We start from the raw sequence: 27,888 nt of genomic DNA, 5'->3' as shown, positions 1-27,888 counted from the left end.
AGTCCTAAGCTTTACATTGAACACGCTCCAATTTGGTTGAATCAAGTTGAAGCTCGAAGGAATTTTATGGGCCCGTCCCCTTTGCAGCCCATTTAGATTTCCTCTTTCATGCCATTTAATGTTGTGGTCACTGCCTCACGGGGTTGGGCTGTGGCAATCTCTAGTGGGCCACAGCCTCGAAGCCCTAAAAAGAGAAATAAATAAAGCCGAGATTTCGCGCTTCTTCTGATGGAGCTCAAATGGGATGATCGTGTGGTTCAATTTTGTTATTTCACGAAAAGTCAAACTAAGGTGGACCAGAGAAGAACAGATCTCATGGAGCAAACACCCCACTATCAAGCACAACCGTTCGATTTGCTTCATTAGCAAGGGTACTCGAAACGAAAAGCTACGCGTCACTCATATAGCAGAGAGGTTATGTTCTGATGGATCGCACTAAATCGTGGTAGATAGCGTGGCACTAAAGAGGTGCAGAGATCTCATGGAACAATCGACCACTACCGTAGCATTTGCATACCTCCTGTCAAAGTCAAAGGTACTTGAAACGATTTATTAGTTTAATGAATTGATAAACGTCCTAATAAACGGGCAAACAGTAAAATCCCTAAATACAATTTCGAAGGTTAATCTCTCTCTGTTACTGGGCGGGGACGTTATTGGGCATTTGTCTCTCTTCCCTAATTTTTCTCTTGAATACAAGGACTTTTAACTTTGCGAGATCTACCTGTAACTGAATTTCGCAGCAAAATCTCTGTATTGGCGCGGTAATATACTAATCTGTCTGAATCTTTTGGTTATACTTACACTTTTTTTATGATTTATTTGGGAGTACAATTTGAAATTTGCGGATTGCATTAGTTGTTTGAATCGTAGTTGACGGATCAACACGTTCGTAATTGTATGTCTGCGGCTAGGGTTTCCGGTGCTGATACAATGTGTGATACTTGAAAACTAATTTTGATTTGCTGTTTGATTAGACATTGATTTTGTTGTTGTGGGTGTCGATTGGGATCTAAACTTGTGTTTTCTGATTTTTTTACTATCAATCGAATGACGTGAGGTTACAGTTGAAGATTTTGTTTGTTCTTGTGGTGGCAGGCGAAGAAAGTTGGCTTTATTGTTGATTTGTGAAAGAATCTGTTTATTGGATCTGGATTTTCGATTAATTAGTATTCTGAGCTGAATTAAATGGAGGATGAGAAGAAGAAGAAGAGAAATAAGAAAAAGAAAAACAAACAGACCAAAGATGTTGCAGTTACAAGTGGAGAATCTGCGAATGAGAATCATGTGAATAATGGGAAAAGTGATCACATCCAAGCTTCTGAGTCAGCTGAAGCTCAAAATGGGGTTGCAGTTGACACTGATTTGAATATCAATGGGCATCAGCCTAATGTGACTGAAGGCGTAAGTTCTGCTACCCACTCGTCTCAGCTATGAATCTCTCTGTTTTTATTCTCCATTTTTTCAGTTGACTAACAGTTTTGTGGTTTTTCATCCAAATTTGTTGTACAGTCCATCTTAGCTGACGCCGAGGAACGACTCTGGATGCAGAGGGAGGTAAGGAATTTGTGGTTTACAATTTCCCTCTCTCCCATTTTCTTGTTTTTGGCCCTCCATAGTCCACATGCTTCTAAGTAATTATCTCAATTGTCTGGATTCTTTTATTGTAATTGTTGTGCAGCCCAATGTGAATCACTTCGTTTTTGTAGGCTGACTTGGAAGATACAGTCAAACAATTACAATATGAAAATGATTCACATGTACGAAAGGAGGTATAATGAATTTGGTCAAATGAGACTAGATGTGCAATACTTACTATGACACTATATATGAGTTGCCCAAGTTTTTTGTAGAATGCCTTGGAAGAGACTATCCAGGACTTACGAAATGAAATTGGCTTACACATAGAACGAGAGGTAGAGTAATACTAACCTAGTCTGATTGTTCATTGTATAAACAAGATACTTTAGAAAACTTGAACTTGGACATGCAAAATATATTACCCCTTTTGTCTCTGTGTCCTTGTTTACACTTTTACTTGGAGCATTAACTTACTCACTGAGGTGCTACAGGCAGCCTTTGAGGAGACGATCAAACAATTACAGAATGAAACTGATTCACACAGAGAAAAAGAGGTATTAGACGCTTACAATCTTTTTTGCTGTAACCAATACTTTTTTTTTCTCCTTTTACTTTTCGCAATTTTTTCTCTTCCTTTTTAGTGCTTCTGTTTTTACTGCTTAGAATTTGTACCTTTTTGGGTTTCACGAGTTTTGTATTTATCATAATGAGCTATACTCATTCAGAAAATGTGATAATACACAGGGTAATCGTTTCTGAAACATTACTGTAATTTGTTACAACAATTCTTAAGTACTCTGTGCAAATGTATTTGCCTTGATGTTTATTTGTAGGATGTACTATCTAACTGGATAATTTGCAGGTTGAGATACAGATGAAAGCTGTACAATTACAGAGCGAGAAAGATCTGTGGCTTCAAAAAGAGGTAATTGCAAACTCTTTTGTTTCATGTTATATTTTTCTGCTATTTGTTGACCATACATGCATTATATTGATGTCTTTTTTCACCTTTACTCATACTGTTGCAATATTGCTTAATATTTTGGTCTAATGTGGTCCCACAACTGTCAAATAACTTTTACAGTGTTCCTTAGGTAAGCTTGGAAGAAGAACTTAAGCAATTTGAAAGGGAGAAAGATTCCTGGATTGTAACAGAGGTAGTTACGACACTGACTCATGTTTTACTGATGCATCTTCCCTTATTAGGAAAAATGTTGTCTTGGCCATTTAGTAAACTTGAAAGTATATGTTATGCATGCCTTTTATTAACTACAGATGACATGCTTATGATCAAGAAAAGGATGATAGGATGCATGGATGTAGATGCGGCAAAGCATAAAAATGATACTAAAACTGTAACATAACAATATAGTAATTTAGATTCATATTCTATATGTTATTTATGCCTTTTATTTTGGTTTCTTTCTTTTTCAAATTTTAAGCCCTAAAGCTCTAGTGCAGTGGCCATCAATATTATTTGCTCTCTTGTACATGTATGTGGAGAATTATGAAATAAAGGCATTCATACATGTGTAATTTGCTTTTCTGTATTTCCACAGAATACAGCAAAAGAAACAACTGCTAACCTGAATCGTGAAAATACAAGACTACGGATGCAGGTATGCAGCTTCTTATAATGTTGCAATCTACATGAAGACTTCTATATGACCAGTTTTATTAGACTTCAATACATTCTCAGTTGCTTTTACTCATTATTTGTTTGGTATATTCTTTTATGAGACCATTGTCAGTTTGTTCATGTATGTTGTAAAATTTCTGTTGGATGTATGGGATGCAACCATGCTGCAGCATAACTCTGTATTGTTCTGATATGGAAATTAAAACAAAGCCTGGCAGGTAGTGGAGTTGGAAGAATTCAAGGGCAGCCTGTTACGGGAAAAGGAACAGCTGTTAGAGAACTTATCTGCTTTGCAGTTTCAGGTTCAAAACCTTGAGAGGAGCATCTCCTCTGCTCACTCATCAAATGAACTTTCAAAGGTCTGCTTCCTTTACAGTTATGTTTCTGCAGTTGTGGTCCTAGTACGTGTTGCCGTTGTTTGTCCAGTGAAAAAGTCATGAGTCATAGGTTTCTTCTGCGTCCTTGTCTCCTTGAGGGAACTTGGGAAACATTCCTTGTTGCAGATTTCTCCATCCATAAAACTAATAATTTTTGGGGCTATATTTGTAAAATGCATTCTCACAGGAGGAGCTATGGTATAACATGAGGTTTCCTCCGAGCATAAAGGACACATAAATGAAAGGGTTTTTATGCATGCATACAAATTGGGGGCAACGTAATCCTTACGTTTCCCTATCCAACTTTCCAGCATTAAGACGTGTTTCAAACGTGGATGATTCTTATACGAAATTCCGATAGAGTATAATTACTTTTCTTCTTTGTATTTATGATGTTGCTCGTAGAATAAAAATACAACTTATTTCCCCTTTTGCAGTATATTTCCGAGAATAAGGACTTGAATGCTCAGGTAGAAGCCGCAAGTACATTGGTTGAGAAATTGATCACAGAAAATGCAGATCTTGTTGAGAAGGTAACAGAACTCCAGCGTTTGTCATCATGAGATCATTTCCTAGTTTTTTTTCCTCCCTTCCTGACAATCTTAAGATGTCCGTTAGAATTTTAAAGTTTGATGTTGAGTTTATCTATTAAATGGTGCTGTGTGTTTACTTTGTTCCTTAGGTGAATGAATTGTACGTTGAGCTTGAACGACGAAAGCTGACTGCTGAGCATCCTTCAGCCTCTGGAAGCAAACCAACCCTCGAGATCTGGCCTCCCTCGGCTGGTCTCATTTCTGAATCTCATATGAATACACCTGATTTGGACCAGAAGTTGAACTCTACTGAAGTGGTACCAATAAAAGACGAGAGAATTGGCATTGATAATGTGAATATGTATACTGCTGCTGTTACTCCAAACTCTTTAGAAGCTGAGGATTCTGGAGAAATAGTTCAAATTCCATTGGATGATTATGAAGTTCAGGACTTGGAGTCACAGGTCGTGGAGAGTGATGGCAAGGCAGAAGTGCCACTCTCAGATTCTCCACTTATTGGTGCTCCCTTCCGGTTGATGTCTTTTGTTGCTAAATACGTTAGTGGTGCTGACTTGGTTAGCAAGAACTGAGGACCTTAGCTTAGCATACACAGCATATAGTTTTAAACTACAGAAGAATGGGGGAATTGTGCCCTTGACATTTTTTACATGCATTATTTCATGTGGATAGAGTCTAGATATTGGAAAAACAGATTGCTCCTTTGCATTCCAAATTACCCAAGTTTTTGTGAGAGGCTCTGCAGTCCTTTGTTATGGCATCACAGCAGGTAATTTAGACAATGAACCTTTCAAATTTTTTTATTTAGCTTAGATGGAATGTTGGTTTTGACTGGATCGATCATGGTGTCTGCGTATTCGAGTCCTTGGACTTGTTCTCCTCTGATGAGGGCCGGTTCTCGGATTCAGATGGGCAAATGTCCTCGATCATTTTAAGTACTTCTTCCATTGTAGGTCTCATGTCTGGCACCCTAGCCACGCAGGCCATTGCTATCTGTAGCATTTGTACCAACTCTTCTTCGATGTTTTGGTGTCGCATTAGCTCAACGTCAAAAACCTCAGCAGTCCATTCCTCTCGAACAACGGACTGAACCCACCTTGGAAGATCAACCACATCCTCATGCCCTGCTGATTGGACTGGCGCCTTACCAGTCAGCATCTCAAGAAGTAGAACCCCATAACTGTAGACATCAGACTTCTGGGTAAATTTCCGGGTTTCAATCACCTCTGGAGCTCGGTAGCCTGCACCCCTAAATGGGACAGTAGGGTAACTCATCAGAGGAGCTAAGCCAACATCTGAGATTCGGCCATGAAGATCCTGTGTGAGGAGGATATTGGAAGACTTGATATTCCCATGGAAGAATTTCCCCCCACCAACAGAATGGATGTGGGCTATGCCTCTTGCGGCACCAAGGGAAATCTTAACTCTGGATTCCCAGTCAAGACTTTGTCCAGGTTCCCTGTTTCCTGTATCATTGCAAGTCAAATCGTCTTCAGAAACAAATGCCAAGCTTAAATACATCTCCCCCATATTCAGAAACTATGCAGTGCATGTAAAAGTATGAACTGGTTCAGTTGAAAGAACAAGAATTGGAGGTTAGTATATAAAGCTCACCATGCAATAGTGCAGACAAGCTGCCAGCTGTTATGTAGTCATAAACCAGGAGTTTCTCATCCTTGGAGTAATAATAAGCACGGAGAGGGATGACATTTGGGTTCTGTCCTACCCTCCCCACGGTCTCCATTTGCTGCTCGAACTCTCTTTTTCCTACAGCCACTTCTTTCAACCTCTTGACAGCCACGGCCGATCCCTCCTCCAGAATGGCCTTGTAGGTTGTACCATAGCTTCCCTTTCCCAGCACTTCTGCTGAAGCTCTTAGTAAATCCTCAAGATCAAAATTAGAGGAACAACCTTCAAAGAACACCAACTTATTCTTCTCAGCCTCTTGCACCCCACTTCCAAAATCCTCCTTAGGCTTCTCACTCCTTCCAACTTTCCCTTTCATTTCACCATTACCTCCGTTCTCCTTTTTCTTCAAACAGAAAACAAACAACATAAGAAATAGGAAAAGCAGTGCAGCAGAACCCCCAACTGCAATGCCAATGATAACTCCTGTACTTAGTTTCTTCTTGGAGCCATTTCTTGGTTTTGCCGGGATGAGAGGAGAGGGAGGTAAATAAGCAGGGGAAGGAGAAGGTGATGGGCTGACAGTGGAGCACGGGTTCAATGGAGGCCCACAAAGCATAGTATTCCCTTGAAAGGAGGAGGCAGAAAACTTCTGCAGAGCAAGTGGAATCAGGCCATCTAGGTTGTTGTTACTAAGATTCAAACCTTGGAGTGCTGGGAGATTAGGTATTGATCCTGTGAGGGCATTGTTTTGTAGGCTCAAAGTAGAGAGTAGTGTTAAATTTTGAATTGTGGCTGGAATCCTGCCAGTCAAGGAGTTGAAGGAGAAATCAAGCAAGTTCAATTGGGGGGATAGAGACGAAGGTATTGCACCTGAGAAGTTGTTATGTTGAAGATAAACATACTGGAGGGATGGAAGGGAGAGTACGTCTGATGGAAGGTTCCCATTGAGGAAATTGGACCGCAGGCTGAGAATCATAAGGGCATCCAACTTCCCAAGTGTATTGGCCGGAATTGGACCATACAGTCCAACTCCAGGCAGGTGGACGGCAAGCACACGAGAGCCATTATTGTTGCAAGTGACGCCAATCCAAGAAGTGCAGACTGGTTTTGAAGGGTTCCAGTTGATTTTTCGTCCATGAGGGACCAGAGCAGCGAAGTCAAGAAGAGCTTGTTTGTCTGATTGTAGGTTGGCAGTCGCTTGTGAAAAGAAAAATAGGAGCAAGAGGAATAGTAATGCCAGGATGAAGGAAGTCCGCTTCATAGGATGCTGTTAATGTAAGCTCCTATGCATATGACTTCACAACAAGAGTGTAATCTCAGCAGTTCTCCTCATTCCCTGGCAAAAAGTGAGAATGCTTCATAGTATTAGTTTGCAAAAATGAAAAATCAGTGTCAGTGATCAGAACATCACAACATCATTTTCCCCTAAACGTAAATGCATTTGTTCAGATCAAACCTAAATTCTCAAACTAGACTAGTATAAAAAGGAAGACATATCGAATATAAATTTATACCCAGAAAGAAAAGAAAGAGTAATCTTTTACTCTCATTCAAATTTCGAAGTAGGTATTCCAGGCCAAACCTGTATCAAAATATTTCTTGGGAATATATACCCAGAACTTAAAGCATGCAGAAAGCATCTAAAGTGATATGCATTATCTAAAGCAAAGGCACTAAAAGGAAAAAAAAGAAAAGCACATCCATTTTGTGTTAAAGATGAAAAGAAGATGATTAAAGCAGGCAATTCAAACCCTAATAAAGCAAGGCCTTTTTCAGCCTCTTTCTTTTCTTACATGTTACTTCTACCGGATGCCATGAAAGTAGTTGACAACTGAAGTATGAGAAGAAATGAAAGTAAGTGACGAGCAGGTATACATGATTATGAAGGATTTCCGATTGTGATAAAAGAAAAGCGAAGAGCAGAAGCGTAAGCCCTAAATACACTGAATTGTTAAGAATCAGCTAAATTAGCAGATTCAAGAAGATAGAACCAGTTAGAAGACAGAAGCTCTGTAATTGATCTTAGTGTTAAGGATTTCCTCTATTCATCAAAAGCACTGCTTAAATCTACCTAATATATCACTAAAGAATATGACATTTCATGCGAAATAAACTTTTTCTCCCCCCGAAAATACAAGCATTGAGCTCAAATTAGTCCAATTATAAGAGAGAATCTGCAAATTTACGCAAAAGATGCAGGGGGAATCTTTCTTCTCAAATTTTCACTGAATTCAAAGAAAACAGGAATTACTACAGTATTGACTCTCAAGTTTTCACTTATTTTCTTCTGCAACCAAATGGGTCACCAAAGACAAAAGGCTTGGACAAAGTCTCAGCTCAACAGAGCTTATTTCGTGCATTGCCCTCAACTTTCACAACAACCAAACAAGTTGAAATTGCAACTCATGAAAAAAACAACCAAAACCCATGAAAATCCAGAGAATTTGAGGCAATTAAAACCATATCTGAAGTACAAAAAAGAGAGAAACACACATACCATATAAAGATGGAAGAATGTGGATTTTGGTGAAGCATAAGAACTGTCATTAAGGCTGAAGCCTGAGCGGAGAAATTAAGGAAATTTAGAGAGGGCTGAAGTATAAATCTTTTTTCTTACTTTAACGGCGTGTCTTCAACAACACGCAGACTAAAAGAAGAAAAGTAAGAGCAGCAGCATTGTTGTTGGTGTAGATTCCAGGGGGGTTGAGCTTCTCCGTGAAGCAAACGCAGCGTTTGAACGTTGCAGATCTCGATGACTCCCGGGTGATGCGCCTTCTGCTCCGTCTTCGCAGCGAGAGTCACCTAAGTGCGCATAGTTGTTAGGCCACACTGGATACCTTGAATATTATTAATTTATTACATTCTTTTTTAGGGAAAAAACAACAATGTAAAGATGGTTGGTTTTGGCCCTTTGGCCATGTCGGGTAGGTATCATTTCTTTTTCTTTTTTTCATAACGGAGAGGAAAATTCGAACCTCGATGATAAGGATGATAGACACATCTTTATTACCTTAATTAATGACTCGGTGTAAGATGTTGGGTGCAATTTCTTTTGTTGTAGTCTTTTGTTTTTTTTTTTTTATATATTTACTTTTGTTTAGTTGGATAATTTTTTCCAACAAAATTATTAAAGATTTGAAGCATCAATCATGTTTACATTACCACGCCACGCCATGGTATGTGGACAAGAGACTATTCTCTGTGAGAGATGCCTCACCTGCTGCACCAATTAGGAGTTTGGTCTAATCTAATTCCGACTTTGATGTACCTTAAAGTTGTCAAATTTTGTGATTAAATGTTAATGATATGATAAGTCGTTGGAACCACTGCATTATTTCATGATGTTGGTTGTTGTGGACGGCTTAATTAATTGTGTGCAACATAATTTGTAATAGTCCCTTCCTTCATGGGTTTAGTGAATATTGTTCGCTTTGATCTTTGGATCAACTCATACTACCCGCATAGATTTGTTCTCATGAGTCTTTTGACCCAAAAAAATGTGTTCATTAGGTTAGGATATTTGACATTTTATATCATGCACTTTATTACTTTTCTTGGGCGATGTGTGATTTGGAATTTTGGAGCACTGAGTCTCTTCGTCAGTCGTCACTCGATAGCTCATCCAATACCACAAAATTTGACACTGTAAAAACTTGTGGCCCCGTCGGGGTGCTACATGATTGGTGGGTATAACCCATGAAGCAACCTCATAGAAAAATTTTAATACAAAAAACATGTAGTCTATTATCGAAAGAGGGTCGATTTCTTATTCTATTTCATTGGACTAACATTTTATTAAGGATTTCATTGATAGTTATGGGCTTCATACAAACCTTCGTTTTGGGCCCATATAGAGTCCACATTTGTGCCCATATTAAAGTTTTGACCATACATGATTGGAGTGCTTAGATGCTTTGCTATGCCAATCAACTCTCCAGAATCCGAACACATAAAAACACCACAATATGGTAATAAAAGCAGTTCCCTGCACAAGATATGCATTTGCTCTTCAATTCATTTGGTTCTTGGTGATAAAACCAACAATACATTTCATTTCTCAAATGATTAAATAATTATGAGAAAAAATAATTTAACAAACACAGTAACAGGGAAACAAATCCTCCTCTCCACAGATGTTATAACGTGTCAAAAGGTTCAGGCAGAGGTTCAAATCCATGGTCAAAGACTGATGCTTGGTCATCATCAACACTATGCAGCCAACTGGTGTTTTTAGAGTCCTCTTTAAACAGTATCGCATCATAACGAGAGCTCTCATAGATGTCCACTTCACTCAATTTCGCAGAGTATCTTCCGTTGTTTCCATACCCTGAATGCCTACTAATATGGCTCCCATTATCTGAGATGTCTCCGTTTTCCATGCTTCCATTGTAGTTGCTGGATTCCAAAGAACGAGCAGACTGGGTTTTAGATGAAGCAGGTCGAATGCTCTGAGGAAACAGTGTGGTTCCTGATAGTGACCGTACACCCCCACTGCCATTTCTTATATCCTATAAATAAGAGAGCAGAAAAAAAGATCATATCGCAACTTTATATTCCAGCCATTATATAGCAGCATCAAAAGGATACAATGGCAAAACTATTATAATAAACAAAGTTTCCATCTGTTAACAGAAAGTAGAATACCCCTAGTGGTGTTGGCTCTGTTATTGAAACAAGAACAAAAATTTTACCAGGAATGAACTTCTCACATGACAATCTTACCCTGTAGCTGTCACTTCATCTTTCAGATTCTTAAAATTTAAATATGTACTTGAAATGAGATTGCGATACTGATAATCAATTAATTATCATCATTTATATGGTGATTATGATAGTATTATAAATTAAAATCAACAAAATATGATATACCAACATCTCTCTCTATTTGATCCTTTACTCTCAATAGTGCATTTGAAAGAACAAGCCTTTCAAACTATTCAGGAAACCATGCATGTTCAAAATTATAACTGTAACATCCAAGCAGAAAGGTTTTAAATCCCATGTATAAGATAATCATTTGTAACTTCAAGGAAAAATATGCATACCATATGTCTGATAGCCATATCCAGCGATTTCTTAGAAATTGTCCTCCCAAATCCAGTGCCATCTGATGTCGTGGTTGAAGACTTCACAGGTTTTCGCATTGGTAACTCAGAAGTATGTAAGGCCTTTTGAGGCTCAGGCATAGGTGCAACATGCCCATTAGATTGCACTCGACCCCTTCCAGGGGGCTCGATAAGTCTTCCCCTCGTGACAATAGGTGAAGAATGTCTTCTTGCCATATTGGCAGGACCCATAGGGTCAGGACTCCCCTTCACAGTGACAGCAGGCCGTGATCTACCAGCAGAGAGCGGCCTGTCTGGCAAAGTTGTTCTAAGGTTTGGTGGTGTGTCCAGAGGGAAATCAGGAGGAACAACTGGCTGTTGATAGGGCTGGACTCGTGGGCCTGGAGAGCTTGGTCTAGATGATGGTGCAGGATTGCGTCCATTTGAAAGAACACGTCCAGCCGAAGAACCTGCAGCATGAGACAGAGGAGGAGCTGGGTTCCGGCGAGTAGGAGTTGATGGACGAGAATTTGATCTAGCAGCAGAATTCAAGTTTGCTGGTATATGAGGCCTGGAACTTGGAGTCGATGGCCTTGAGTTGGCTGATGGACGAGTCTTGTCCAATGAAGAGGTGGTGGGCGGTGCACGAATTCTCGAAGGAGTTGATGAACGTGAAGGAGTTGAGCGAGCAGATGGGGTTGATGGTCTAGCTGTTGAGGGAGAGCGAGTAATTGGAGAAGATGGTCTAGCTGCTGAGGGAGAGCGGGTAATTGGAGAAGATGGTCTCGCGGTTGAGGGAGAGCGGGTAATTGGAGAAGATGGTCTAATGTACGATGAGACTGAAGCTGAGCTCGTATTTAGGATGTTAGGAGATCTGTTCGAGGAATAGGAATTGAATTGTGAAGTAGAGACGGAAGGGCGAGTAACTGAACTACTTCTAGCTGGTTGTGTAGAATCCTTGCTCTCTGACTGTGAAACAGAAAGCTGAAACAGAGAGAGAGGATTGAGACATTAATCAAATTTTTAGACTTAAAAATCAGTTTAATCGCAAGCCATTAATTCTTGACTATAAACTTCCATTTAAAATTCTCTGGCAGCAGAGAGAAATTCTTCTTCTTCTGGAATGATGCTACTATCTCAGCCTTCATGACTGAAGGAATTTTGTTAGGAATAGAAGAAAACGACCTAAAATTTGGATCGAAACATCAGCAGAGATTCTAGCTAAGTAAGGTAGCTACCCTTGAAGCCTTTGTTGTTGAGACAGATCTAGACATGGCACTGCTTCTTGGAGCCACTACATTTGATTGAGCCTCGCATTGAGGTGTTCCAGGAGGAGTGAGAAGCCTGATGACATTGAAAAGGAAAGGTAAGAAAGCGAATAATAACTGAATGGAACTCAAGTTCACAACTTAACTGCTAATCACCATTTACCACGGTAGGAAAGCCAAAAGATTTGTCTATAAATTATTTTTTGAGAGAGGATATTTGACAGAAAAGGTATATAGAACTTGAGTTCTTCTTACTCCTCCTTTTCAAGTAGATTCCAGAATTTTGTTTTACATATTGCAATCTATTGTTAGAGAAGCAGACCGGCTAGAATTTGTTTCTCAAGGATCCTAACTTATTGTCTCTATATTTACCTCAAACACATGTAGTGGTGTTTGGATGAGAGGGACAAAGAGAAGTAAGGAAAAAGGAAACAATTTAAGAACACGATCAATGGAAAGGTAGCAATTACAAATAAAACAAAAGGAAAACTGATTGTGCACATTTAGCAAATGATCCTTTCTTCCTTGGAACCTATGGAGAGATGGTTTCATTCTGATAGTGTGCCAATATTGACAAACTTAAATCATATATATCCTCTTAACTTATGTAAGTTTTCATCAAATTCACTAATTGTAAATAAAATATTACAATCTAACCTTTCAACGAAAATCTAAGAAAACTGTCATTGGGGCATCTTATTATTACTATATTGGCCTTTTTTTTTCTTTATCTTGATTGCACAGCAGTGTTTCATAAGCAATACCAAATAGTTATGCTTTACAAGACAATTAAATATATAAAAGATGGACATTTCATAAATAAAAGTTACTATCTAGATCCCTTTCATCAAAACAAATCTCACCACTCAATTCAGAGGATGATGATGCCGGCTTCATGGCAGTAAAAAATGGAAAACAAGCAATAATAATTTCAGATTAGAAAATAAAACAAGATTCCAGAGAAGTGACCGCTTGAACTGAATACTCACCAGTCATAATCGTGTTTTCCTTCCTCAGCTGATGACAAAATATCATCTATACCACTTCTTGCCAATTTAGCTGATCCTACCGAGAGCCTCCCCAATTTAACCGAAACTGCAATCAGGTCATAATACAATCTTATCAAATCAAGAGGACTTTCGTATCTCACACTGACAGAGAAACTTTGAAATTCAACAAAACGACGCCGTTTCCCTGTCGATTTTTTGCAATACTTCCGACTTTCAAATATTTTCTTCCGGATAATCAGAAAACTACACACTATAAGCCGACAAAATCAAGCATGGAGGAGAAGATAAATTATAGATACATCAAATCTAACAGAAATCACTTGAAATGACGAAAGTATCCTCTACCGCGATTCAATGAACAAACAGAGAAAGTTAAGGGTATTCAACAGGGCATTCAATGCCGGAGTTCAAATTAATAACGAATCAGAAGAAAATAGAGGGAAATTGATACCATCAGACGATTCATCGGAGGAGGCAACGGAGAGGCTACGGAGATTCTTAGAGAAGAGATCGAGGTTCTCGTCTGAGTCCTTGCCCTTGGAAGGGAAATTCAAACTTTGACCTCGCCGGTGCTGCTTCGATCCCGTCGCCGGAACATTCCTCCCGCCGCCCATGGACTCCCTAAGGCTACTCCTATACATGGTGTTCTTGGTCACTATAGCATTCGCTTAGCACACAATCTCTGCGCACGCCAGAATGTACCAAGAGAACGGGAATGGATTATGGATCTACTGCACCAGAAGGAGGAGGGAGTGCAGTAGATGCAAAGGGAACGAGGCAGTGAAGTCATCAAGGTTATTTATGTTTTACGTAACAAATGATAAGAGAGAGAATTACAGATCTGGGTCTCACCCTGTTTTTCTTCTCAAGATCTGTACTTAGGCAAATATTACAGTCAGTTAAAATTATTTATTATAATTTTTTTCTCCTGAAATACTATAATGAATAATAAATTTTAATAAATAATTGAGGATTTTTTGTTTTAAGGGAAGAAAGGAAGAACACATAATACAAATGGCAAAAATATACACATTTCGTCCCTAAACTATACCTCGGGTTTCAATTTCGTCCCTAAACTTTTTTTGGTCCTAAAATCGTCCTCAAACTATCCAATCGTGTCCCGTTTGTCCTCAATTTCATTCCGGCGACACAAAAAACATACATGGCTCACCACGTGTCATATTTTTTACAGCAAGCAAGCCATCTGGACTTTTTTTACATGGTGGCATCCAAGTAAGCATTAGGGTATAATAAGAAACCATAACTCTCGAATCTTTCGTTGTTTCGGTTCTTCACAAACCTACGAAGCTGCAGGAAGGAAGGGGCACGAGCTGGAAGGAAGGCACAGGAGCTGCAATCGTTGTCAGGTATGTGTTTCCATTGCGAAATAGGTTGTAGCTTTTGATTTTGGTATGGGTTTCGCAATCATTGAGAAATGAGGTAGTTTTTGACAGCCATTGATTTTAGGGTTTCTTCTACCATTGATTTCAAGCTATGTCGAAATTGTAGGCATCCTCAAATGGTGAAGACACGTGCATGTAGGTCCAAAGCCCCTTCTGTATCGCAAGAAGATGATGATGAAGTGCAGAGTGAAAGTGGTGATGAAAGTAGTGATAGTGATGACAGTGTCATGAATGTGCGATTTGATGATAGTGAGGATGATGACTTGGATGATGATATGTTTCTCAGGTACACTGATGTTGGGGTTGAGGGTGATGAGGGTGTTATGGGCAGGAATGAAGAGTTTATGTTTGTTATGCCTAATGATGAAGCTGTGTTCAGTAATGCAGAGTATGCTTCTGATTCACTTGACACAGTTGATGGTTCAACTGAAGAAGAGGGGGAGGCAAAGGATGCTCATCCTGTGTTCAAGGCAGTGAAGCATATGGATAGCTTTAAGTGGCATCCGGGTATTAGATTTCCAAGTATGGATGTTTTCAAAGATGCAGTGGCTACTTATGGCATTCAAGGTAGCTGGTCTTTGAAGTGGATTAAGTTTGACAACATTAGGGCAAGAGTTGGTTGTGCAGAAGGTTGCAAGTTTCTATTGTTTTGTTCAAAGCTCAAGGGTGCTGATACATGGGAGTTGAAGACAGTTTACAATGAACATGTTTGTGAGAGGACAAGTGGGAACAATTTGTTGAATTCGAAATGGCTTGCCAATCGTGTGGTTGATAAAATGCGAAGAAACCCAAAGATGAAGCTAGCAGAGATAATGCAGAAGGTTAGGGACAAGTACACAATTGATATCAGCAAAACTTTGGCCTCAAGAGCAAGGAAGAAAGCCTTAGAGGTAGTCCATGGAAGCTATGCAGAACAATATAAGAGGTTGAATGACTTCTGTGCAGAGATTCAGAGATCAAATCCTGGCAGCTCCTGTGGTGTTCATGTTGATAGACCACCAGAATTTGCTTTTGTGGATAATCCTGCACCTGAGAGGAATATGCAACCTAAGTTTGACAAATTATACATGTGCCTTGATGGGTGTAAAAAAGCTTTTTTAGCAGCTTGTAGGCCAATTGTTGGTTTGGATGGTTGCTTCCTGAAGGGAATTTATGGTGGTCAAATTCTGTCAGCTGTTGGGAAGGACCCTAATGATGGTAGACTGCCAATAGCAATAGCAGTTGTGAGAAATGAGAACACAGATACATGGGATTGGTTCGTTAATAGGCTGTTGGAGGACATTGGAGCTAAAGGGAAGCTGACATTCATGAGTGACAGGCAGAAGGTACGTTGTTTTCTAATTGCAAAGATTACTAACTTGTTTTAATTTCTACTATATTGTGAATTACTAACTGTGTTTTGTTTTGACACAATAGGGTTTGGTCAATGTATTGCAATCATTAGAATCACAACACGAGCATCGATTCTGTGTACGCCATCTTTACAGCAACATAAGTAAGAGGTACCCTGGACTCCAGTTAAAGGAGCTACTGTGGAAAGCTGCATCTGCCACATATGTGGAGGCATGGGAGAGAGCAATGAAAGAGATTGAAAATCTCAATCCTGCCGTAGCTGCAGAGCTATACTCACTTGATGCTCGTTTGTGGAGTAAGTCTCATTTCAGTGGGTATGCTAAGTGTGACACTTTGTTGAACAATATGACAGAAACTTTCAATTCCAATATTTTGCCATTTAGGGAGAAACCTATTGCTACAATGCTTGATGAGATTAGGGGTTATTTCATGACTAAATGGGCTGAGAATAGGATTAAGATTAATAGGTACCAAGGGAATATCCTTCCTAGGATTAGCAAAAAATTAGAGAAGGAGCATAAAGAGGCTGGTAAGTGGCTACCAAGGTGGGCTGGTGATCTGAAATTTGAAGTGATATGCATGCAGAATAAGTTTGTTGTTGATTTGGCTGATTACCACTGCAGTTGTAGGAAATGGGAGTTGACAGGCATCCCATGCAGGCATGCAATAAGTTGTATCTATAGTAGGAGAAGAAAAATTGAAGAGTTTGTGCCTGAATGTTTCAAGAGGGAGGCATATGACAAATGTTACTCTTTCATCATATATCCCACAGAAGGTCCAGGGAGATGGCCTAAGACAAACCATGATGATATCTTGCCACCAACTGTGCAAAAAACTGCAGGCAGACCTAAGAAAAAAAGAAGAAAAGAGGCAGGTGAACCAGCACATGGTAAAGCTTCTAAAGCAGGTGTGAAGATGAGTTGCAGCAAATGCGGTGGACAGAAGCACAATGCAAGGACTTATCATGCACAGATTGGCAGTGATGGTCAGAGTAGTCAAGAGGGTACATCAAGCACTATTGAGGTTGGAGGTATTGGACCACAGTCTAGGGAAACTTCTTCTACTGTGAGGTCAACTGTAAGGCCTTCTGTTACGTCATCAATTACTTCATCTGTAAGGCCTTCTGTTAGGCCATCAATTCCTTCATCTGTAAGGCCTTCTGTGCCTGCATCTATGAGGCCATCTGGCTATGTTAGAGGACTAGGGCCATTAGCTAGGGTAGCAGCAGGTCTTGCTCAACCATTTGGTGATGGTAGTAACCTAAGGGCATGTGGATCCATTCCTCCTACTGTGAGGCCATCAGCTGCACCAAAACAACCAGTGTTTAGGCCTCATTTGAGGACAACAAAATACTATGGACCTAGAACCATGGACCCTTCCACAACAAAACAGGTTTAACATCTTTGTTTTAGTATTAACTCTTAATCTCATGCAAATGTAATACGTTGGCCATCTTCTGTTATGCTATCATTTTTCAGGCATCAGGGTCTACTACGGCCACAGACACCCAAGAGTCTGCCAACAAATGAGTGATATGCATCTTGTAATGTTTAGTATTGTCTTTTGGAACCTTAATCTTTGGATGATCTTGTAATATTTAGTATTGTCTTTTGGAAGCTTGATATTTGGATGATCTTGTAATGTTCCTATGTTTTGTAATGGATATGTATTGAACCTTGATATTGTTGCCTTCTGATTCTGATTTTGGATATTCTAATCAAGTTGTTAGTATGATTTGTGTATGGATGTGGATAATTTGTTTATGTTTTTTTATAGTTGAAGGACCAAAAGTGTTACATTTTGATAGTTTAAGGACAAAATGTTGTGAGTTAACAAAGTTTGCCACTTGGGATTTTTCCGGTATGCCAACTAGGCGCCACGTTGGCTTTTTCAGTTGTCAATCAGACTTCAGGGACGAAACTGATACGGTTGGATAGTTTGAGGACGATTTTAGGCCCAAAAAAAGTTTAGGGACGAAATTGAAACCCGAGGTATAGTTCAGGGACGAAATGTGTATTTTTGCCCAATACAAATTTATTCTTTTAGACATTCAATATGACTTTACACGCACATAAAATTTTCACCTCGGGACAGGACAAATTGATGAAAATCATGTTTTTTTAGTACTTAAGTTACAATTAAGCCAAACAAAACACCCATTTTCTTCTACTACACCCCACTTTATCTTTCAATCAACTAATATGATTTCTTTAATCAAATCTAGTGGTTTTCCACCATCCACCTCTAATATGATGCCACCTACCTAAAACCTAGATCTCTGAAATTGAGATCAGTTTAATAATTGCATTGAATGATGCAATTATCCATGTGATAGCCTTGATGAAGCACTCTGTAAACAGCTCCAAAACAGTTCATTTAGTGGTTATTAAAACGAGACTTGAACGAAAAACGATTTAGATTTATGGGCCAAACTAGGATTGGCCCTTCAGTTAATGAATGGTTATGGTTTAGCCAGAAAAGATGGTGGGTCTCTTTTATAGCTCAACCACCCTCACACATGAAACTAAACTTGCATTGCTTTGACAATTAAAATTCATCAATAGTTCAATACTTAAATAAGTTAATATAGTAGGTGGTCAGGAAAGGAAGAGCCAGACCCGAAAGCGCTTTTGTTTTGTTTATTCTTCTTGTACACCATTTCTTGTGGTGGTTTTGGGAGACGTTGCAACCACCCATTTACAAGAATATTGTCAGACAAATACAGTTGTCCTGACTTGAATTCCTTTTGTGAATTAATTAAATTCAAGAGGTTGATTTGGGTTTAATTTAATGTCTAAAGACCATTTTTTTAGGTAATCTAAATTTGTATAATGAAGTGTGACAGATGAAAAATTGTTCCAATTCCATGGGTTTGGGTTTGGGTTTGGGTTTGGATTTGGAAAGATGATATGAGAGCATCAATGCCAGAGCTTGCATGTTATTTTTTTTTTTTTGAAAAAGGATCTTGGACCCAGTTGTATTAGATAAAAAAAGAAATAAAAAACCAATACAAAACTATTGCCCAATGGTCACAAGACGTACATATAAGAAGAAAACACATAAAAAAGCAGATTTCAATCATAAAAGGAAAAATACGGAACAAGCAAAAATCCTTCAAGTGAACCCACAAAAATTTTCCCCCACAAAACTATAACAGGCCATCCCTCCTAAACATTGACGGGACATTAGTTCATAATTATGTGAGATGAGCATGAGATGAGAAGAATATGAGTGCGAGATGGATGTGATAATACTATAAGGTGAGTATGATCATGTTTGGTATAAAATAAGGAGTGAGTATAAGTGTGAAAATATTAAAGGGACTTTTGGAGGCCGGTACACTAGATTATAGTTAATTGTAAAAAAGTGCAATCACTAAAACATCCTTTTAAAAAAGTACACTGGGGATTATCTTTTACCAAAATAACCTCAACTTTGATTTTGTCTCTCCACGAATTGTGATACAATAGTGATACTTTTAAATAGAAGATCCAATTTAGTGTTCAATTTATATTTTTGGCTCATAAAATGATGATATAAATGTTAGAATGTAAATTTGATAGCATTACATGTCTTTCTGGTTCAATTATGTCATTTTAGTGGATTTTTGATGTTCGTGATACTATAGTGATACATCTCTGCAGCTGTAAATGTTTTTCCAAAACGAGCAAGAGATGTACAAACCAATAAAAGAAAACCAAGAAAGGAAAAGTAATTAGCAATAAGAAGTATGCATATTGGTTCAATTGTATCATTTTAATGAATTTTTTGTGTTCGTGATACTATAGTGATACATCTCTACACTTGTAAATGTTTTTTTCAAAACGAACAAGAGAGGTAACCAAGAAAAGAAAATCAAGAAAGGAAAAGTAGTTAGGAAGATGAAGTATGCATACTAGTTTCATCATTTTAGTGGTTTTTTGGTGTTGGTGATACTATAGTGATACTATAGCGATACATCTCTGCAAAAAACGAACCAGAGTCCAGATCTGCAAAAAAACAAAGCACAACCCAGATTGAACAACGAAGCATAGTCCAGATCTGTCAAAAACGAAGCAGAGCAACTCGACGCAGTCCAGATTGAGCAACGACGAAGAAGGAGAGGAAGAGAGGAGAAACTCGGCCAAAAACGGAGAAGAAGACAACGAAGAACCAGATCAGAACCAGAAGAAGAAGAAGAAGAAAGAGGAGGGTATTATAGGTATAAACTAAAAAATATCTTAAGTCAGATGACCAAATTACCCTTAAATTGCACTTTTTTACAATTTTAAAAATGTCCATGACCTTTTTACAATTAAGTTGTCTAAAGTGCTCTTACTGCCAATTGTCCGAATATTAAAAGTACAATTTTAATAATTTTCTTTTTAAAAAAACAAAACATTGTATAAGAAAGGTAGAAAAACTTTTACACATCAAAACTCATTCTCCTGGAAAATAGTCATTCTCACCATTTTTGATAGGCTTTATTCTCTATAAGAGAGAATAGAGAATAGAATGAGTTTGAAATTCAACCCTCCAAAACTCAACCAAACAAGAAAATATACTAACTCTACCCTCATCTCACCCTCATTTCCCCTTCAAAACACCAACCAAATGTCCCGTGAGTTTCTTTGTCACTCGGTAGTTTGCCCATTATCTCCAAGTTTGACATAGCAAAGACTTGTAACCCGGCCCAGTCAAGCCGGATGCTACAGTCCAAACATGATCGTAGTGGGAGAGGGAAGAGGATGAGTGCATGGGAGACTCGTGGGTCTACATACTGAGTCCCGCCACATGCATGTGATGATTCCAGAGAAAACAAACATTCAAGCAACCAAAATAATCCAACATCACATGAGCAATTGAGCCCCATGAAAAAGACACCTTTCTAAGCCGATATTGCTGACCCCCCAGTATACATGTAGTAATTACATGATAACACTTATGATTTGAAGCAAATATCACTCTGCGTTTTGAAGCTACGGCCAAATTAAAAAATGAAGCACACCTTCTAGCACTAGAGGGATTCCAACTCAATGCTGGTCCTAGAATTTCCTTCCCTGGGCTATCCCTATTTGGTATGTGAAGAGAAGATATTGCGGACCCGAATTTGTATATCCGACTAAAATAATTCATCTTCAGCCAACTCGATCATAGATCGACTCAATCATTGTACTTAACAATATAAAGATGGAGATGTTACTCGATAAGATAGAATTATAGCAAAACCACTTGGCTTCCTTATTACTCCCCGCCACAAAAAAAAAAGGGACCATTCGGATCAATTGAGCCCATGAGCAGCCAAATAAAGAGGATATATAAGGAATCATGGGTTAGCCCAAACTCGCATAGAACAACCATGAGGTTATGGGTTCTATTCCTATGCGGAAGGAGGACCATTTGGAGGATTTTGTGTGTGGAGTGTGGACTTGCCCTTTGTGGGCCTTGTGAAAAACTTGCTAGTTTAGCAAGTCGTTGTCCCACGTAGAAGAAAAGTTGATGTCATCTAAAAAGGACCCAGCATTCACGTTGAGGAGCTCTGAACCGCACAGTCGATGGCCATGGCTTCAATTATACTACGTCTGCCCCAGCTTCCCACGTTACCTTTTATCCAGATATTGACACGTATGGAGAATATATGAACCTGGTTAATCTCCCTTCATGACTCTGGTTTGTATGAAATTATATGGTTCGAGTATATACATTCATGAAATAAATGCATAATCAATGCAAGCTGGATAGTTTTGCATGTCTTTTCTTAGATGAATTGTTTCAGAGAGAATCTTTGAACGTTTGATAATCCAACATATGATATCATCATCGATCACACTCCATGGACAAAATTTCTCGCTAAGATTATTGATGAAATCAGGCTTCATAGCTATGTGAGAGGTGAATATCGAATTCTTAATTGGGTAATCCAGTTAGGACTAACTTTGTGACCCACTATCATCCCTTTGAAGCAAAGCCATGACTCATGATATAAAAGGGTCCTCCGATTGTGGCTAGTGGAAGCACTGGATGTAGACTTGTAGTGTCTCCCAACAAAGCAAGAATCAATAAATAGAATCTCTGCAGGGCAAATCAATCGTGCCATCACATCTATATTCCAAATACATACCATGTGCCTTATCTGACTAAAGCTGTCAACCTTGCTTTATGCCCTTGGATTCATAACTGCAGAAACCCTAGTTTATGGGATATACATACCCTTGAGCCGGCGAAGAGTTGTTCTTGATGCAGTTCCACTTGCTTTAGACTAGTAGCGCAAATAAACTTAATTCACAAATTGCCTCTTTCAGCAAATAAAGTTTAAAGCATAGATACTGAAATAACTTATTTATACAATGCCATTTTAATCAAATTACGTACTTAACCTACTAATTTCTAAGTTGGCTACATAAATCTCTAGTCAAAATGGTGGTGGTAAAACACTTGTAGTCAAAAGGTCGAGGGGTCTAGACCCTATGTGGGTTGGATACTCTAATGGGTTATCGTCCGTAGTTTCGGTCTTCGCACAACCAAGGCCCATATGGGCTATGTTATAGATATAGATAGGTAGGATGGTCCAAGAGTATGGAGCATTTTCTTGCAATCCATTATTATCAGTTCCGACTCTTGGAAAAGAGAAAACAGTGAAAGACATATGTTTGTCGTTGTCCTCTTCTTTTGGTAGTCGAAAATGATACAATCTTGTTTTTTTGGAAATATGGCATGCGCCTTAATTCGAGCCGTTAGACTCGTACGCATAAAAGTTTCCCCCTAATGACAAATAAATTGGACCAAAAGTTCATACGTTCCATAAAGATATTACTCTATTGATCCTCTAACTATAGAAACATAACTAAGAACTTAAAAGACTTATGAGAGTGTCCAATTCTTAGTCTCAGACACATGTTTGTGGTGAGGTAACAAGTTTTCCATAGTTGAGAACTGAGCTCACTCTGACCTGTAAAGGAAGGAGTTGCGTATCCATGGACGGGCACTCATCTTACTGGCTGAGGGTCTAAATGTGTCATATTGGATTATATTTATATACTAATCTCCCACGTCCTCTCGCAAATTCCACCAAACAAATTGCAAGAGATTTGACCTTCGCTCCCATTTTTCTATTATAGTTTTCTTTGCCATTGCGTGTGATCCATATCATACTCAATGGGGGTGTCTTATATCTATCTATATGGCTCGATTTCTCCCACCACTTCCAAACGTAATCAATTCAATGGGATCTCATGTAAGAAGTCATCTCCTAATTGGGTGATGAGGCTGTCAGTCTAAACCCACTAACTAAAACCCTAGACTTACAGTTAAATTCCTCGCGTCATATTGGTTCTGTCATGTCCACTACCAGATCATGTTTTGAGGGAATCCCACCCATGTCACAAGCTCACAATATGACATTATATTTATTCACATAAACAACAGCCAACCAAGTCCATACATGCCCACTCGTGCACTACAATTTACTATTTTAGTAACCTTTTGGAATGAGTTTATTGCTATGGGAGGCCATTCCTGCTTGTCTTTGAAGTTGGTCGGTCCATTTGTTTTTATGAAGGAATTTTCAGTACCCCAAACATCAACAAATATGCAGTGTAGGTCGGTGGGTGGGTGGGTGGGTGTATATTGCTTACGTGGAATAATAATCGATTGCAAACTTGATCAAAAAAATGTTGGCTTTGTGACACAATCAAATGGGAATTGTATGGCAACAAGTTGGGCTCTGACTCATTCCCACTTACGGGACTATTCTCTCCATCTCCATTCAACCCCAGGTAACATGTCATCAAAAACTAGTCTCTCCTATATATACGTCTAGACCTGGCATGCTAGATATAGAATTCTGAACCCACCACCGCAATATACAATGCATTCTTAGTTGACACATCTACAAGATTCAAGAATGCTATAAGGTAATTTTTCAACTTTTTCTAGCTTCTTTAAGAAAAACATTTGCTAGTAATAGTATTTGCAACTTTTAGTTCACTGTTTTTGCATCTTCATTTTTTATTTTTCTTCCCATGTCATGAAATTACCAGGATTTTCTACAACTTCGTCTGACTTATTACTATAACATGTCATATTGCTTTAAGTTTTGCTCCTTGGGCCGAGGAACAAAATTTAAAAAGAACAACATTCCGTAACGGTAACACTACTATAGAACAAGCCTAACCAAACCAAAAAAAAACACACACACAAGAAAAATAGATATGAGAAAGAAAGATGAATTGGGGAAAATAAGGAAGTAACCGAAATTGAAACAACACTATTTTATAGGATTTGAGGACTCCATAATTTTCTAGAATCTATAATTACGGAGCCCCAAATCCTTCAATATTTTTAATGGATTACGGTTCAGGAAACCACTCGAATATATTCATGACTTGTTTTCGCCAGTCAAACAATGCATTTGACCTTACGGTTTCTTTTTCTTTTCTTCCGTAAACCTTTGTTTTTTTAATTCCCTTCTCACTCCATCAAAACAAAATCATGAGAAGGCATTCTCAAAAGCTAAAGGCACAATTAACAACATAATGTCTAAAGTCAATTATTAAAAAATCATTGCCGCACCCAAAACCAAGAGAGAATGCCGTAGACATGGTTGTCAAAATCCCAATTTTAATCGTAAGATCGTACGATTTTACGATCTTAGGTAATCACAACGATTCGAATCGATGTAAAATCTCAAAATTGATAAAATTCATCGATCTTATCTTACGATTTTACCCAATCTTACTGATTTTACGATTTTACCGATTTTAACCTTAATAGATTTATGGAGTCATGAGCTTATGGGTTGTGGTCTACTAATCATGTGCTTGTGTTTCTAATCCTAGTTTTTATTGAAAAATTGGTTATAATTTATTAACATGATATAATCGTGCATAATTATTGTGTTTGTTTTTCATAGTTCTCTAGAGGTCTTAAAAAATTACAATTTTTTGAAATATTAACATGCCTATAAATAAATAATAATCACATTTTTGAACTTTTTATTACCTATAAACTATAGTATATTATATCATGTTAATTATTTATTTAGAAATAAATAATTATATTATTTTACATTTATTTTTTAAATTTTATAAAATTTTACGATTCGATTTACATGTCTTCCATCGATCTTACATAAAATCCCGATTTTGACAACCTTAGATGTAGCGCAATAATAAGAATCCTAAGAAGAAAGGCCACTCACGACAATCGCTTGGATTAGTCTTTGGAGACAGGCCATGTGTAAGCGGGACAAGGTCAACTCCTTAGTCCTCTAATTTTTTATGTATTCTCTGACTCTGTCAGTTTAAAATATCATATCTATTCAAGTTGCCCACGAAGCAAATACACCTCCTCTTCCACGAACTCACTCGGAAATTTTAATCAATAAATATCTTTCAAAATCCGACTTCATTCTAAGAATATAATATGTCTCCCTTCCCAGAATTACTTTCCTTCTAACTTGGCATCTATTCTGTACCAAATCAAGACCAAAGAAAGATAGCACGTGAATGAAGTGGCTACATTGTCTTGACTTGTTTGATCAGTTATCTTAGGAGCTATTTTATATATATGAGGAATCAATACCACCAACTTCCTTCATTAACCTTCATTACTTGGTACTTTCCAAACAGACCAAAGACCGGCCAAATATAAACTTCATAAGGGTGACGAATTGACAATATCGTCATCCTTAGAACTTTCTCTCACTGTGTTTAAGCCTTGCGCAGGGAACTTGCCTAGGCATTTCTTTCTGCTAAATAGTAAAGACCAAGGCTTTCCAATTTCCACAAGCAAAACAAAATTTTATTTGGACAAAAGCTCAATTCCGTCTGTCATACGTTGTTTTTTGCCATCACCTACTACAGAATTTTGTGCACTCACTGCATGAATATAAAATAGCTGGCTAGCTCAATAGAAGGCCACAGACTTACAAGCACTTCTCCTTCAAGCCTTGTTAGAGAGCTGAGGTTGGAGTCAAGATTTAAGAACAATTCATTCCAGCTCAACATTCGTCATCCATATTTGTAAGAACTTGATGTTACTCTACAAATACTTCTGATATAATTAGTCTATTATCCCAGTGCATGACAGATGGCAAGACCTTAATTTACTCCATATAGTTTTTGTATTTTTTTTTCTTTCCCAATCCTATCAATTTTCCTTGCTGCTTCCACAAACTTAGATTAACTGGTATTCTGTTTTTGCATCTGTGTTGTAGAAGCATAGAACGAACTTATGATTACAGAAATGGTCCAGCGTCTACGAGAGATGTTGTTGTTTTTCTTGTTAGCAGTCTTTTCTAAGGCAACAGGTGCTAAGCCTTTTTGGAGGTATAGCGTGCCACCAGGAGGGGCACAAGACAATGCTAGCTACTGCCTGAGCTGGAGGCTGGCAGTGGAGGCCAACAACATGCGGCCATGGCGCACAGTCCCGAGACAATGCCTACACCACCTAGAGACTTACATGATCTGTGGACAGTATGCAAGGGATGTTGACTTGATCGTGGAGCAAATCTTAACTTACATCAATGAGCTAGTTCTCACTGGTGATGGCAAGGATGCTTGGATTTTGGATGTTGACGATACCTGTATCTCTAATGTCTTTTACTATCGGGGAAAAAGATTCGGGTATTTTTCCAAAGGATGGTTTTTTTTCTTTTCTAATGCATTTTTTTCTTTTGCGTAATATTATCAGGAGTAATGTTCAAATCATTCAATAAAGCTAAAGTTTGGTGTTATAAACTGTAGGTGTGACCCCTACGATCCAGCTGGATTCAAGGCATGGGCACTAAGAGGAGATTGTCCAGCCATTCCAGCCATTCTTGTACTGTTCAACAAGTTGGTTGAAGATGGATTCAAAGTGTTCCTGCTTACAGGCAGAGACGAAGAGACCCTTGGCCAAGCCACTTTCGATAATTTACATACTCAGGGATTTATCGGCTATGAACGTCTAATTATGAGGTAAGCTGGACAATTTCTCCCCTGTTATTTCATCAAATAATGGGGTATCAAATGCAAATGATTTATGGACATGTAATTGTTTGTTTAAGTCAGCCAGGAGACTGAAAGCATAGTGGCCTTACACATACAAAAGTTAAAATTTTCAGAGTGAAAATCCCTAATAGGCCAGTCAAACCTATCGACATTATTGGAACAACTCCATGCACTGCGTGCATTTGGAGGGAAACAAAATGGCAAGACCCCCAATACTTGCCATCAGCAAATTAATGACAGAGAATATGGGCCAGGCAACCACGGACCATACTGTACAATGACATTTGGACCAAAATTTCAAAAAGAAAAAGAGAGGGAGAAGAAGTTATTCTCTCCCCAACGATTCCTGATCCTATTTCCTACAAACTACACAAAACAGCAACATTTGCAAGAAACCAATATTTGGATATGAACATTTAGGCATTGAACGAATTATATGTCGATGCAAGGCATATGGTGGTGAATAGGTATAATAGCTATAGGTGGTCAAATAAATCAATGTTAAATGGTTAACACGGCACTGACTTTGTTTATGACAAAAGTTACATCATTTTTCTTCAAACAGGACTGCAGCTAACAAGGGACAGAGTGCTGTGACATACAAGTCAGGAATACGGCAGCAACTAGAAGGAGAAGGTTACAGGATATGGGGCAATATAGGAGACCAATGGAGTGATCTACAAGGAGAATGTTTGGGCAATCAGACTTTTAAGATACCCAATCCCATGTATTTTATTCCCTAAGTTCAAATAAAAGTCTAAGAGAGTTAGCCTCAGGCAGATTCACTTGACTTTGTAACATTGTCCTTCACCAATCCAAAAGACTGAGAAAGATCAGGCATAAGTAGCAATGGTTGTTCACTCAATAATTAGCAATGATTGTCATTTGTCAGCCAACTCAGTTGTCTAGTATAGTTCAACGTACTGTCAGATTATAGTCATTTTAGATCTTTTTGTTAGAATATGTATAAATTATGTGAAATGCCCAAACCCAACAACTTAACTTATTGGGTTGAATGGCAAAGTAAGTAATCTTAACAAGGTATCGTAGTGGAAGGTCTTG

At 38.4% G+C, this 27,888-nt stretch overlaps 4 protein-coding genes across 6 annotated transcripts; 2 read left to right on the top strand and 2 right to left on the bottom strand.

Moving 5' to 3' along the window:
* Positions 1-595: 595 nt before the first annotated feature.
* On the top strand, positions 596-4,883 carry LOC119992554 (thyroid receptor-interacting protein 11-like). Of its 2 annotated transcripts, none has more exons than XM_038839313.1 (12): positions 596-764; positions 1,099-1,404; positions 1,513-1,557; positions 1,710-1,760; positions 1,854-1,916; positions 2,073-2,135; positions 2,444-2,506; positions 2,676-2,738; positions 3,141-3,200; positions 3,439-3,579; positions 4,035-4,130; positions 4,280-4,883. In XM_038839313.1, the coding sequence occupies exons 2-12, from the start codon at positions 1,189-1,191 to the stop codon at positions 4,718-4,720; spliced, it is 1,302 nt and encodes a 433-aa protein (XP_038695241.1). In that variant the 5' UTR covers positions 596-764; positions 1,099-1,188; the 3' UTR covers positions 4,721-4,883. The 2 variants fall into 2 exon arrangements, with proteins under 2 accessions (XP_038695241.1, XP_038695231.1); XM_038839303.1 differs by having other exon boundaries at positions 1,710-1,772.
* Positions 4,746-8,652, bottom strand: LOC119992546 (probable inactive receptor kinase At5g58300). Its single transcript, XM_038839291.1, has 3 exons — positions 8,275-8,652; positions 5,763-7,113; positions 4,746-5,614 (listed from the first exon to the last, which is right to left on the bottom strand). The coding sequence occupies exons 2-3, from the start codon at positions 7,036-7,038 to the stop codon at positions 4,989-4,991; spliced, it is 1,902 nt and encodes a 633-aa protein (XP_038695219.1). The 5' UTR covers positions 7,039-7,113; positions 8,275-8,652; the 3' UTR covers positions 4,746-4,988.
* Positions 8,653-9,743: 1,091 nt separating this feature from the next.
* On the bottom strand, positions 9,744-13,956 carry LOC119995134 (mucin-2-like). Its single transcript, XM_038841532.1, has 5 exons — positions 13,552-13,956; positions 13,080-13,185; positions 12,061-12,166; positions 10,823-11,806; positions 9,744-10,285 (listed from the first exon to the last, which is right to left on the bottom strand). Exons 1-5 carry the CDS (start codon positions 13,739-13,741, stop codon positions 9,914-9,916), a joined length of 1,758 nt encoding a protein of 585 aa, XP_038697460.1. The 5' UTR covers positions 13,742-13,956; the 3' UTR covers positions 9,744-9,913.
* Positions 13,957-23,668: 9,712 nt separating this feature from the next.
* On the top strand, positions 23,669-27,722 carry LOC119987873 (acid phosphatase 1). Of its 2 annotated transcripts, none has more exons than XM_038832785.1 (4): positions 23,669-23,748; positions 26,052-26,460; positions 26,581-26,793; positions 27,392-27,722. In XM_038832785.1, the coding sequence occupies exons 2-4, from the start codon at positions 26,069-26,071 to the stop codon at positions 27,567-27,569; spliced, it is 783 nt and encodes a 260-aa protein (XP_038688713.1). In that variant the 5' UTR covers positions 23,669-23,748; positions 26,052-26,068; the 3' UTR covers positions 27,570-27,722. The 2 variants fall into 2 exon arrangements, with proteins under 2 accessions (XP_038688713.1, XP_038688708.1); XM_038832780.1 differs by lacking the exon at positions 23,669-23,748 and adding an exon at positions 25,453-25,857.
* Positions 27,723-27,888: the final 166 nt, after the last annotated feature.

Source organism: Tripterygium wilfordii, chromosome 3, assembly GCF_013401445.1.
Source record: "Tripterygium wilfordii isolate XIE 37 chromosome 3, ASM1340144v1, whole genome shotgun sequence".
Lineage (NCBI taxonomy): Eukaryota > Viridiplantae > Streptophyta > Magnoliopsida > Celastrales > Celastraceae > Tripterygium > Tripterygium wilfordii.
The sequence above is the reverse complement of the archived record's forward strand: the minus strand, read 5'-3'. Positions and strand labels throughout refer to the sequence as shown.